The sequence below is a fragment of the Aspergillus welwitschiae genome, assembly GCF_003344945.1.
Source record: "Aspergillus welwitschiae strain CBS 139.54b unplaced genomic scaffold BDQ94scaffold_15, whole genome shotgun sequence".
NCBI classification, from domain to species: Eukaryota; Fungi; Ascomycota; class Eurotiomycetes; order Eurotiales; family Aspergillaceae; genus Aspergillus; species Aspergillus welwitschiae.
In genome coordinates, this window is record NW_020798709.1 from 263,051 (window position 1) to 275,059 (window position 12,009).

A 12,009-nucleotide genomic window follows, 5' to 3' on the forward strand; every position below is an offset into this window, starting at 1 on the left:
AGTGGGAGCACGAGGACATTCTTATGCTTTTCTCGAACGGGAAAAGAACAGCGGAAACCCCATTTTCTGGCGGGCATGGGCCAGAAGAATTGCGCTGTAACAGTGTGGCTGGAAAAAGGAAGTAACTTAACTTATCTGGCCAGTTTGCTTTAGTTTGCTCTCCGGGAGGCTAGAATCGTCGAAGCACCACTTTCTTTGATTTCACTCCCCATCCCACCCAATCGCCAAGTCCCACTAACGGTGGAGCTGCCGTCTGATTGCACGGAAGCCTCAGTGGAGCTGTCCCGTGAATTCTGGCAGGCTGACTGAATGAGCGTCCCGGCTGAGAATATGGAGAGAGACACAGAGAGAGAGAGAGAGAGAGAGAGAGAGAGAGAGAGAGAGAGAGAGAGAAAGAGAGAAAGAAACCTTGGGCCGCGCCCCATCAATGAGAATCAAATCATGACCCTTCCTTACAATAATAAAGTGGTGTTGTGGCCACGGCCCCGTCGGCCCATCCGGGGCGTACCGGCTCCTCCTGACCTTGGTCACCGCACTTGGCTTCAAGGATGAATTCGATCGCCCAAGGGTAGGAGTAGGTTCATCACCTCTCAACGTATGAAGGTGTCTTGGGAAGCATGATGCAGGAAGCTAGTCGCCGGGAAGCGGCAGGATCAGGAGCCCACCGAAGTGCCAATGATTGATCGGCCGCTTTCCAGCCCAAGAGCTGGGGTTACACTGTCATTACCCTCCTTTCAGCGGCATCATCAGCAGCAACATCATCCGCATGGGAAGGGTGAGTAATAACTCACTCGACCGGACACCGTTAGGCTGTCTCAAGTTTATTTGAACCGGGCCGATGAGGGATGGATAGGATTGGACGGTTAGTGACAGCATCAACTCGCAAACTACCAAACCCTCGTCATCCCGAAGAGAGCAAAGGAAAAAAGAATACGATAAAAATAACTATAAAGGAAATATAGGAAAAAAGCAATCAACCAAATTCGAATTCGTTGGGGCGTACGGAATACCTCAAATTTCACTGGTCTTTGTGTGTATGTGTGGTAGTTGATCTTGATTGATGGGGGGCCTCGGGAGGGGTGCCATTCGTTGAGTGGCGCCTCTGAGATGTGGAAACAAGGCTGACAGCAGCAAGTCAGATCGGTCGTTCTCATACCGGAATGTAACCAGATCGAGTCGCGTATTCCGTAATATTGACTGGATGTCCCGCGAACGAAGAAAAACAGGCAGGCAGATGGGGCTAAAATCCTCGGAGAGGAAACAAATGGCAAATCAAATTGACAGATTGGGCTTGTGAAAAAGGTAATAGGATAAGAAAATCAACAATAGGCCGCAATTTAACTGAACCGGAATTATTCAACAGGTAAGAAGAGGATATTAAACAAATTGCCTGGAACATTTTGACCCATATCAGCAAACACAAACAATGGCAACAACGAAAATAACGTCCTCCATGACAGGATCATCAGCACTATCGCGGGATCAATTGATGGCTAGAGCTGTGGTGACTGGGCCGATCCATCGAGCCAGCGTCACAGGCCATGTCTACTAAGTGGAGTTGGGCTGGGCTGTTCAGGGCATGGCGGTTGTGGTTTGTCAATCCACAGTGCCATTTCAGCAGCTCATTATCAATAATGATCACTATTGTGAGCTCTAAACTATGACCCTTCAAGCTTGACCGGGGGGGGTCGGCCATATCCCAGGCAGCGACTCGTGTGGGTGGGAATCAAGCTCTTAACCAGTGGTACCTGGATTGAATCTCTGAGAGATCCCACTTCGACAGTGGACTCGACCAAGTGGTTCTCTCAAACCTATCATATCCAGTTATTTCCCGAAGACGAGAATTATACTCCGCATGTATACAAGATGTTTGGATGATGCCGTTCAATCCGACTATTTACCCATCAAACTAACAACGGCTACTGTACTGTGCCTAATCCTCCCGGCGCCAATCTTCATTAATCCAGACCATCCATTTTCTGCCCTCTCTTCCAAACCTAAAAAAACCTGTGTGGGTATTGGAGCCAACATGCCAATGGGAAATTTTCTTTTTCCATTTGTTTTTTTTCCCTTATTTTATGTTCCCCTTGCCTTTCCCATTTTCCCTTTTCGTCCATCTAACACTAACCATTATCCTCGACATTGTAAATGCCCTTCTCCCCCTCATGGATTTAATTTTGAAACAAATTCGGGGGTTTGTAATATTTTTATTGTACTTGCAGAGACAGCAGGTCAAAGATGACTGGCAAATGACTCAAGATAGCCTTGTATGGGCGAAGTTAATGCAAAGAAGAAAAAGAAAAATTTGTAACGAAAAAAAAAAAAAAAAAAAAAAAAAAAAAAAAAAAAAAAAAAAAAAAAAAAAAAAAAAAAAAAAAAAAAAGAAGCAAAAAATGAAAATGAATGACAGCTGATTAATAATCTCAGCCAACACGATCTGTCACGGCCATATTGACACTCACCCGGCCGGATGCACACACACCCGCACACCCACTTTGTCTAGGGTGGTGTGGGTGGCAGGTGCTTGCTACCTACTACCAAGTAGGTAAAAGTAGCTGCATGTTCTCCCTCCACTGCTCATGGCTCCTAAGTGGCAGCTTGCAAGCCATGATTGTCACAGTAATTTCAATTTCATGAGATTATTCCTCGGGCTGTTATAATTAGTCGTCTGCAGCCTGATAGGCGAGAGAATCTATGCGGATTACCACTGACCATAGAGCACTTACTCTCGGTACATACACCGTTCGACAAACGGATGATCAGTAGATACTTCTCCAGAACCACCAACTTCGCCCTTTTTGGCTCACTCTTCTCACTGGCGCATTTGTCTCCGATCCATTTCTGGTCACCACATTCATTTCCAAGTACAAAAACGCAAGCAAAACAACGGAACCTCATCTACTTGCCTTCCTCAAAGTTTTGAGATCGCGACGCTTGGCGGCTGCTTCCGATTCTTTGTCTGCTGTCTTTGTTCTACCTTTCTTTTTCCAACTCTTTAAGCTTTGCCCCATCATCCCTCATACCTCATACCGCTGCTACTCTGGTTCAGTTGCCAGTTTTGTTGGCCGGTTTTTCCTAGTTGGAACCTCGACGGGCCAAAGGTACGCCTTATTTCCTTGCCAGTCATCCCTACTACCCACGGTTCTTATCGTCAAACAATTCCCGGGGTCGCAGCCATGTCGGTGGTGGCCTACAGGCAAACCGTCATCCGCTGCATCTGGTTATTTCTTTTCTTTTGCGAAGAAAAGTCCCCTACTGTATGCCGTACTCGGCGTCTACTGGCCCTCTTCCTCTCTCCCCCTCTCACTCTCTCCTCCCCAAGCATTCTACAGTTTTTACCCCATTGATTATGTGATTTTACTTTTGCCACCATTAAATCTTGGATTTGAGTCTGTCACTGCATGCTGCAAATCATCCCCTCGAAGACAGTTCATCGGGTCAGCCGTCTCTTTCATTTTCTCAATTGCGCCTGTCTGTCGTCAGGAGTCACTTTGTTCGAGTCAATTCTCTTCAGAGACCCTTCAAAGTGTCGCATTCGCGTTTGGCTCCTGCGTCCTGCATCCATCCTGGTCAATATTACACCACCTTCCCGCTAGTTACAAGCTCATCCTGATATCCCCACTAGTCAGTGCATCCCTCTGACGCTGTCCTGCCCTCCGTCACTGTCTGTTTTCTTCCCTATTTCTTTTTTAGTTTTTGATTTCCCTTTATTTTCTACCCTTAATCTTTTTCATTTAATTCTTTTTTTATTTTAATTTCATTCTCTTCCGCCCCCCTTCTCCCTGCTTTAATTTATTTCTTCCAGACTTCTTCATCTCCCCCCATACCTGTTCCGGAATAGCTAGCTGGTGGACAACTCCTCTGACTGAAGGATGGGTCTCCAGCGCAGCTAAATAACGACCCTGGACCCTCCACATTACACTTGCACTCGCATTGCACCGTTTATCCAGGCCCATCATTACCAGGCCCCCTTCCTTTCCACTCCCCCCCCCCCCTCCCTCCCCTCCCCCAGTTCAGAACCACACGGACCAACGAGCCACTACCGTTACCCTTCAGCCTCTCATTAGCTTTCCTTTTCATAAGCTCTCCTCTAGTCTAGTCTAGATATCCCTTCCACTCCCGTTTCTGGGCCACCCCCTCCGGACTATCTTCTTACGCGCATCCTTCTTTCTCTCCCGCACCCAAGCTGAACTTTGTTTTATGTCTTTTCTCTAGACTCCCCTTATATATGAGCTGAAGCCATTGAAGGACGGAAGCAACTGGAAACAAGAAAAATAAAAAAGGAATACCATCCCAGACCATTCGAGGTCAGTCATGACCGGCATGGTTCAGACTGACCTAGCTCATCCACCTGCACCAAAGTACAAGGACGAGCCCGTGGAAGATCCTGTGAGTGTATTCTCACTTCTTGAGTGCTAGAACCGTGCTTTTCTACTTGTGATATTGTTCTTTTCTTTTCTTTTCCAATATTTTCTTTTTTTCCCCCTTCTCCGACCTTCCCTATCTTTGTCTTTTGCCTCTCATGCCTGCATCGATCCATGCCTTTGTCTACATCCAAGGACAACCCGGCCGACTTCGCATGACTGGGGAGAACCCGGGAGTATGTGAACCTTCGATCTTGGGTAGAGCATGTTTCCCTGCTCGATGAGACCGTATACGATAATCTGGCCGGGTCGCCTGCTTTCACCGCAATGACGTTTCCCGCAATGCTCCAATAGTCAATACACGGACGCCTTGTCTTCCGATATCCGTCGAACACCCCGTGGTCTCATCCTCGACAATCGGAAGATTCTTCAACGCCCTACGATACTAGAGCCGCCAATGGGGCCGGAGAGTCCCTTGAGCGCGGGTCATGTCCACCTCTGTCACGCTCTCTAGCCGCGCCTGCAGAAAGTCATCGCTGACTCGGCTTTGACTGTTTGACCAAACTATGAATCTGATTCGGACCCCACGTGTCTTCTTCCCTTACGCGTTCCCTTGGAGGCGATAAAGGGAAATGATTTTTGTTGCCTGAAGACACAGATCATCAGCAAAATGGACATCATATCCACCGGGGCTTTAAGGGGCGCGGATAGGTCCACAGTTGCCAACTACTACCAACGATGCTTGCCTGTGACATGTGCTTCCCTTATTGCCTGTATGCGGCCATATACGCATCAGGCTGCCTTCTACAGACCTTCGACTACATGTGTGTGTCTGGGGTTCTACCATGCTTATGGAATAAGCAACTCCCTCTGATTTGTGTTCCCAAGTGCAGTTTCTGATCCAACTACATTGTTTCATGTCTTTCACATACTTTCTGAGGATTTTCTTTGAGCATATCACAAGCAGCAAAAGATTCAGCCCCGGGTTCGGAAACTTGTTTTGAGAAGCATACGGGTTCCAGCGCTAACACTCATTTGATCTCAGCATCGCCATCCCGGCCCACAACCGCCGCATCTTCAGCATCCTAGACCAACTCTGCTGGTCCAGCCGCAGAAACAACCGGAATCGCCACATCAACCTTCAACTACCCTACCCTCTGGCTCATACGCACCTCACGGCTTAGGAAACGGAGTCATACATCACCCGCACTCCTACGGTCCGCCATCAGAGCAATCGTACTATTCATCTCATTCATCTTATAGTACAGCAAGTGCACCCAGTCAGTACTCGTCAAGCGGTAAGTGAGTTGTAATGGTGTTCACAGCAGCAGCGACAACAAAATATGCTCTAAAGGTTGCACTGGTGTGTCCAAGCCACAAAGGCTGATTTATTGTTAGGACCGCCAGAAATGATGGCTACAGCAACGCAAATGCAGCGGCCATATCCCCCGATTTACCATACGCCCCAATCCAGCTCGCCTGCATCAGTAGCTTCCCAAACACATGAACAGCATAATCGCGGCATATACACACAATCGCCTCAGATGACCTCGCAAATGTATGGCTATCCGCCATACTCGCCCATGAACCCAGTGCAGCCTCCACCCTACGGACCGAATACGTCTCCGCAACAGCATCCTCTTACGACTCAACCATTGATGGTGCCCCATCCGACAAGCACCGCGCAGCTACCACACCATCCAGCTCAGGCCCCAACGGGGAACTTGTCAAGTAGTCCTAATTCAGCGGGGGCACAACAGCCTACGCCCCCTCAGAGAACGATGCTAAACCCCCCTCACTCGGCTGCTAGTGGTGCGCCTTTATCGGCAAGTGCTGTTCATCATCAAAATTCCAATGTCGGGGCCAGCTCTAGTGCGGCACCAGGACCAATTCCTGCCACCACCCCCCTGGTCGTCCGACAAGATAGCAATGGTGTCCAGTGGATCGCCTTTGAGTACTCCCGGGACCGTGTAAAGATGGAGTACACAATCCGCTGTGATGTTGAGTCTGTGAACGTGGATAATTTAAGCCAGGAATTCAAGACTGAGAACTGCGTTTATCCTCGAGCCTGCTGCAGCAAGGACCAGTACAGAGGCAATCGGCTGGTATACGAGACTGAATGTAATGCTGTTGGGTGGGCTTTGGCGGAGCTTAACCCGGCGCTGAGAGGCAAGCGTGGGTTGATTCAGCGGGCAGTGGATAGCTGGAGGAATAGCAACCAGGACCCTCGACTCCGGAGCAGGCGTGTGAGAAGAATGGCCAAGATTAACAAGCGACAGGGGATGCCTGTGCCTCCGCCTCATATGGCTCCTTCAACACCTGTTGGCCCTGGGATGACAAGTGCTAGTATGCCGGCCCCCGGCCCCCGTCCCAGCCTAGGGCCATTGCCCATGGGGCCCCCTCAGCTACATCACCACCATGCTCAGCCAGAAGGAAGTGCAGGCCACGAAGAAGCTAGCGGTATGTTCCACCACGCATGATGTGCTTGTCTGACACTGTTTGAATGAATCGACGGTGCTCATGTCGGTCTGTTTTGTATTGTTTCGATGTTTTTGCCATGTCTACGTAGGCAGATCGCCACCAAACGGACGTGAATTTGGTGTGCTTTCTACCAAGAGATATGGATACCGTACCCCATGTATTTCTATTTGGTCTGGAGAGGCTCTTGTCGTTTCTGCTACTTGTTGTTCCGCCCATACCCGGTTTATGTTTCGCCTGTTATGCTACGTTGACGCTGTACCCCGCTGTGCTTTCAAACATGACGTGCCACCTACAGTTTTGCGTAGGCTAATTTATATATTGTCCTATCATACATAATAGGTACCACTGACTATGCGAACGGTACCAGTCGTCCACCCGTCTCGGATGGTCTTCAACCCGGACCATCGCCGACGGACATCCGCACGGCGCAGGTGTTCCATGGCTACCCTTCCTATCCGACTCCCGCGACTGCCTCCGGGGGACCAAGGGGTCCCTCAATACCGCCACTTATCCGAGATAGTGGCATTGGGTCTCTCGGACGCCATCCGACCATTGCGACCTCCTCGAACCGGATCGAAGAAGTGGACGATGACGATGACGAGCGCAATCCAAGCAGCGACGCGCTGTTTGGCACACTTCCCGAGGGCAAGCGCCGCAAGTTCATCCTGGTGGATGATAACCAGCGGGGTTGTCGCGTGCGTGTCAAGGTCATGTTGGACCAGGTTGACATGGACGAGATTCCAGACTCCTACCGGATGTCTAATGCAATATACCCCCGGACATACTTCCCTGTTCAGATGAGGGACCCGGGTCGGGTCGTGCCCGGAAATCGATATATCAAGGACCACATTGGGGCGGATGAGGGTGACGATGCAGATGACGATGACAGCCCGACCGTGGGGAGGGTCATGGTTCCTGCACCACAGATTGATGGTGAAGGAGAGATTGCGGTTCCCCGGCTATCCCGGGGACGACGCAGAAGAGAGGTGCTCTTGAACGACCTAGGCTACCGAATGAGTTGGAGCCAAAGTCGAGTGTTTGCGGGGCGAATGCTGTTCCTGCAGCGATCTCGTGCGTGATCTTCCCTCCTCCTACATCCCTTGCGTCGCCTGCATGTTGGCCATGCAGTCCCCACCTTGGCGACGGAAGGCATACCGTGATTGTGACTAATCTTTGACCCGTGCCGGGAATGTAGTTGACGCGTACCGAAATAAGATGCGCAGTACGATGCTGGCGGCCGGCCAAGATCCGACATCCATTCCCCGGCATTTCGAGACCCGGGCTGGAAAACGACGATTCCTCGAGCGTAGGCGACGGGCAGCGGGAGGCCCGACTCGGGGTGCCGGTGCACATGGGTTGTCTGCCTCGCAGCGCAGTGCTGAAGAGGTCGAGGCTTGACCCATGCACTTGGAACTCTCATCTTCTCCTTCTATTTTTATTCAGTGCTACCGTATCCCTGATCGTTGTCTTAGGGAGATGTTTACTTTTGACCTTGTCACTCGTTTATTTGTCCCAGTTCGCCTGATCCTTCTGCCGGGTTGTCCCTCAAGGTTATGCTGATGGGACCGACAGCGATCATGGGCCGCTATGTAAAGTAATAGATATTGGGAGGGAGTCCAAGAAGGGGGACGGGGATATGGCGGTCTGATGGATCGGGCGTTGGATTTCGATGATTTCGATGATTTTTGTTGTTCTTGACATGATTATGATGATTTGACGGCTGCCCTTACTACGAAAACAATATTATGAATGATGTGATGAAACTTTGAATGTGAATGATGGTAAGGTGTTTTTTTCTTTTCTTTCCACTTTCTCTTGGGTGTCAAATGAAACCCCGAAAGAGTACGGGACCAGACAAGGTTAATTGGTTCGTCTGCCGCATTCAGTGCATCTGGGCGGGCACGTGCAACCCCGATTCCGATTAGGTCGGAGCGGCAGTGGACCAACCGGGGAAAGACCCTGACCCGATGCGGCTTAGTGGCTGCTGGACCCTGGCGTTTAGTACGACGTTTGGCTTCCCATTTCAGGGCACAGTTACATACACTCCATACAGCCATACACCATACAGTACTACTTGCAGTCTAGTGGTTGTCGGGGTCACCGCCGCTCCCCCTCCACGAACAGTAACCTTCATCCATCAACCTTCTGCTCGTCGCCATGGAAGCTGGGGTGTTTTCTCCACTGCTTCTGTGCCGCATGCAGTCACTCGATCTACCCATCTTTCGATTTCCCTTCATCTACTACCCATCCGAGTAACGATTATTCACCTTTCTTCCCGGCGTGGTTGTTTCTCTTTCATATCCGCCTTCTCCATCCATCCTTTCACCCCCTCACGTCCCGAATCCAAGACACCCCGAAACTTAGTCTAGGATCTAGTTTGCATTCAAACTTGATTGAGTTCGTGGCTGCGTTCCTTTTCTCTTCGGTGGTATGCTGACAATTGCGTCGAAAAATAGCCCGTCGCAGTTCACTGGTCCACAACTTCGGCCAACCTTGGGTGACTCCCACGGGATCGTCTGTAAACGAAGGAACCGTGGTTCCGGCGGGCTGTCAGACTTGTTCTTGATTTAGAAGCAACACCCTGCGACCTGGTTGGGGCACCATACTACTACCTGCCCGGAGACCGCTTTTTCTGCCCTTGCCTCGTTCGTTTGGCTGTCTTAGTTGGGTCTTGCACGGTGCTCTCTCTTTCTTCCTTTTACTGCTCCTCCTACTACTAGTGACTCTTCCTCATCTATCGCCCTCCTCTTCCTTCGTCGCCAGTTAGCTCAGTACCCTATTATTATATCTATTGTGTCTCCTATTGCGATATTTTCCTAACAATCATTCAAAAGAATTCCTCGTCACATGTTTCAGCATGGCCGGCGTGAACCGGTCCTTTAGTTACAGTCGCGGCGACGATGCGTTGTTGAGAGATGATGAGCGAGAGATTTCACCCCTCCGATCCGCAGAAGACGGCCTCTACAGTACATCGTATGGCGACGTCTCTCCGCTATCTGCTGGGGTTCAAGCGCAGAATCGGCCATTCGACCGAGGTCTGGTGTCAGTCCCGGAGGGTCAGACCCTGGAGCGCCACATGACCTCTACGCCGGGGATGGATAATCTAGGGCCGGCCTCTGTGGGTGGCGGAATCAGTGGTATCGCTCTTGGCGTGGCCAATTCTCATAATCGCCAGAGTGGAGTTGACGCTTTTAGGGAAACAGATGTGCCAGTACGCAATCTCCCCGCAGAACGGGATTTCAATACCACCGGCTCCGATAACCCCTATATACCTGCTCCGCCAGATGGAGACATCTATCCCAGTTCAGAGACGGTGAGGTATCGCGACTCTTACAGCTCGCATACCGGGCTTGGTGCTGGCGCGCCTTTTGCCGAACATAGCACGCCGGGCACGACGCCTTCCCAACGTAGTTTCTTCGATAGTCCGTACCAAGGCGTGGATGCTGGACCGTACCAGCGGCACTCGGCTTATAGTTCTCACGACTACCCGCTGGTCATCAATCCGGATGATATCGCTGACGACGGCGATGATGGTTTCCCAGTCCACCCGAAGGGAGCAGCGGACTACAGATCGAACGCCAACGTACCTGGTACAGGTGTCGCCGGCGCAGCGGCTGCTGGGGGGTTTCTTGGGAAATTCCGGGCGCTGTTTAAGAGAGAAGAACCTAGTCCCTTCTACGATTCAGACATTGGAGGTGGTCTGGGAGGAGCCGAAAAGGCACAAGGCGGTAGGCACATTATTGGAGGAGGCAGCCGTAAGCGCGGTTGGATTGTTGGGCTCATATTGGCGGCGGTTATCGTGGCAGCTATTGTTGGGGGCGCTGTCGGCGGTATTCTAGGCCATCAGGAACACGACGGTGATACATCGTCGTCGTCATCGTCATCATCAGGCACAGGGTCTGGTGGTTCGGACAAAGGTGATGGTTTGCTTGACAAGGATTCCGACGAGATCAAAGCACTCATGAACAACAAGAACCTCCACAAAGTGTTTCCCGGTGTCGACTATACCCCGTGGGGAGTGCAGTATCCACTGTGCCTCCAATATCCTCCGTCGCAGAATAACGTTACGCGCGACCTGGCGGTGCTTACGCAGTTGACTAATACTATCAGGCTCTACGGCACCGACTGCAATCAGACCGAGATGGTCCTCGAGGCTATTGACCGCTTGCAGTTGACTAATATGAAGCTCTGGCTGGGCGTGTGGATTGATACCAATACAACGACTACAGATCGCCAGATCAGCCAATTGTATAAGATCGTGGAAAATGCGAACGACACCTCTATTTTCAAAGGAGCTATTGTCGGTAATGAAGCCCTCTATCGAGCAGGCTCGGACGTGGCGAGTGCAGAAACGAATCTGATCGGCTACATTAACGATGTCAAAGACCACTTCAAAGACAAGAATATTGACCTCCCAGTGGGCACCTCAGACTTGGGCGACAATTGGAATGCACAGCTAGTCAGCGCGGCCGACTTTGTCATGTCGAACATTCATCCGTTCTTCGGAGGAGTAGAGATTGACGACGCTGCCAGCTGGACATGGACGTTTTGGCAGACGCATGACACCCCACTCACAGCGGGAACGAACAAACAGCAGATCATATCAGAGGTGGGGTGGCCGACGGGAGGAGGGAACGACTGTGGGTCCGACAACAAGTGTCAGAATGACAAGCAGGGCGCCGTGGCGGGCATCGATGAGCTGAACCAGTTCCTGTCGGAGTGGGTGTGTCAGGCTTTGGACAATGGCACAGAGTACTTCTGGTATGTTCGCAGATGTCCTCATTGGTAAGACTTGGCTAAAACATATGCAGGTTCGAGGCTTTCGATGAGCCGTGGAAGGTCCAGTACAACACGCCCGGCCAGGAGTGGGAAGACAAATGGGGGCTGATGGACTCGGCTCGCAATCTGAAGCCGGGCGTCAAGATCCCCGATTGTGGCGGCAAGACGATTACGTGAACGCCGATACGTCTCTACACCTCCTGATGAAAGTGATGATGGATGAAATGTACACAACATATCCGACATACATCATGTGTTATGATGCATTACGACTGATCGATTTCTGCTGTGGATTCCTTGCGGTGTTAGAGCTTTGTCCTGGGACTTGTATTCTATTGAGCTGGTGCATGGGTCGGCTGCCGTCATTCCTTTGCGCGGCATTCCG

The 12,009-nt window shown here is 50.8% G+C and overlaps 5 protein-coding genes across 5 annotated transcripts; 3 read left to right on the forward strand and 2 right to left on the reverse strand.

Moving 5' to 3' along the window:
- Positions 1–369: 369 nt before the first annotated feature.
- BDQ94DRAFT_143274 (uncharacterized protein) lies at positions 370–1,417 on the reverse strand. The gene has a single exon (XM_026766197.1). It carries the CDS (start codon positions 1,152–1,154, stop codon positions 888–890), a length of 267 nt encoding a protein of 88 aa, XP_026626554.1. The 5' UTR covers positions 1,155–1,417; the 3' UTR covers positions 370–887.
- A 2,254-nt stretch (positions 1,418–3,671) lies between these two features.
- BDQ94DRAFT_30684 (uncharacterized protein) lies at positions 3,672–3,991 on the reverse strand. Its single transcript, XM_026775453.1, has one exon. It carries the CDS (start codon positions 3,957–3,959, stop codon positions 3,747–3,749), a length of 213 nt encoding a protein of 70 aa, XP_026626555.1. The 5' UTR covers positions 3,960–3,991; the 3' UTR covers positions 3,672–3,746.
- Positions 3,968–8,682, forward strand: BDQ94DRAFT_143279 (uncharacterized protein). The gene is made up of 5 exons (XM_026766198.1): positions 3,968–4,389; positions 5,410–5,662; positions 5,763–6,824; positions 7,185–7,916; positions 8,041–8,682. The coding sequence occupies exons 1-5, from the start codon at positions 4,315–4,317 to the stop codon at positions 8,241–8,243; spliced, it is 2,325 nt and encodes a 774-aa protein (XP_026626556.1). The 5' UTR covers positions 3,968–4,314; the 3' UTR covers positions 8,244–8,682.
- On the forward strand, positions 8,666–9,488 carry BDQ94DRAFT_30690 (uncharacterized protein). Its single transcript, XM_026775454.1, has 2 exons — positions 8,666–9,242; positions 9,302–9,488. The coding sequence occupies exon 1, from the start codon at positions 8,813–8,815 to the stop codon at positions 9,212–9,214; it is 402 nt and encodes a 133-aa protein (XP_026626557.1). The 5' UTR covers positions 8,666–8,812; the 3' UTR covers positions 9,215–9,242; positions 9,302–9,488.
- On the forward strand, positions 9,489–12,008 carry bgt3 (putative cell wall glucanase). The gene is made up of 2 exons (XM_026775455.1): positions 9,489–11,606; positions 11,657–12,008. The coding sequence occupies exons 1-2, from the start codon at positions 9,703–9,705 to the stop codon at positions 11,799–11,801; spliced, it is 2,049 nt and encodes a 682-aa protein (XP_026626558.1). The 5' UTR covers positions 9,489–9,702; the 3' UTR covers positions 11,802–12,008.
- The last annotated feature ends 1 nt before the right edge of the window (position 12,009 follows it).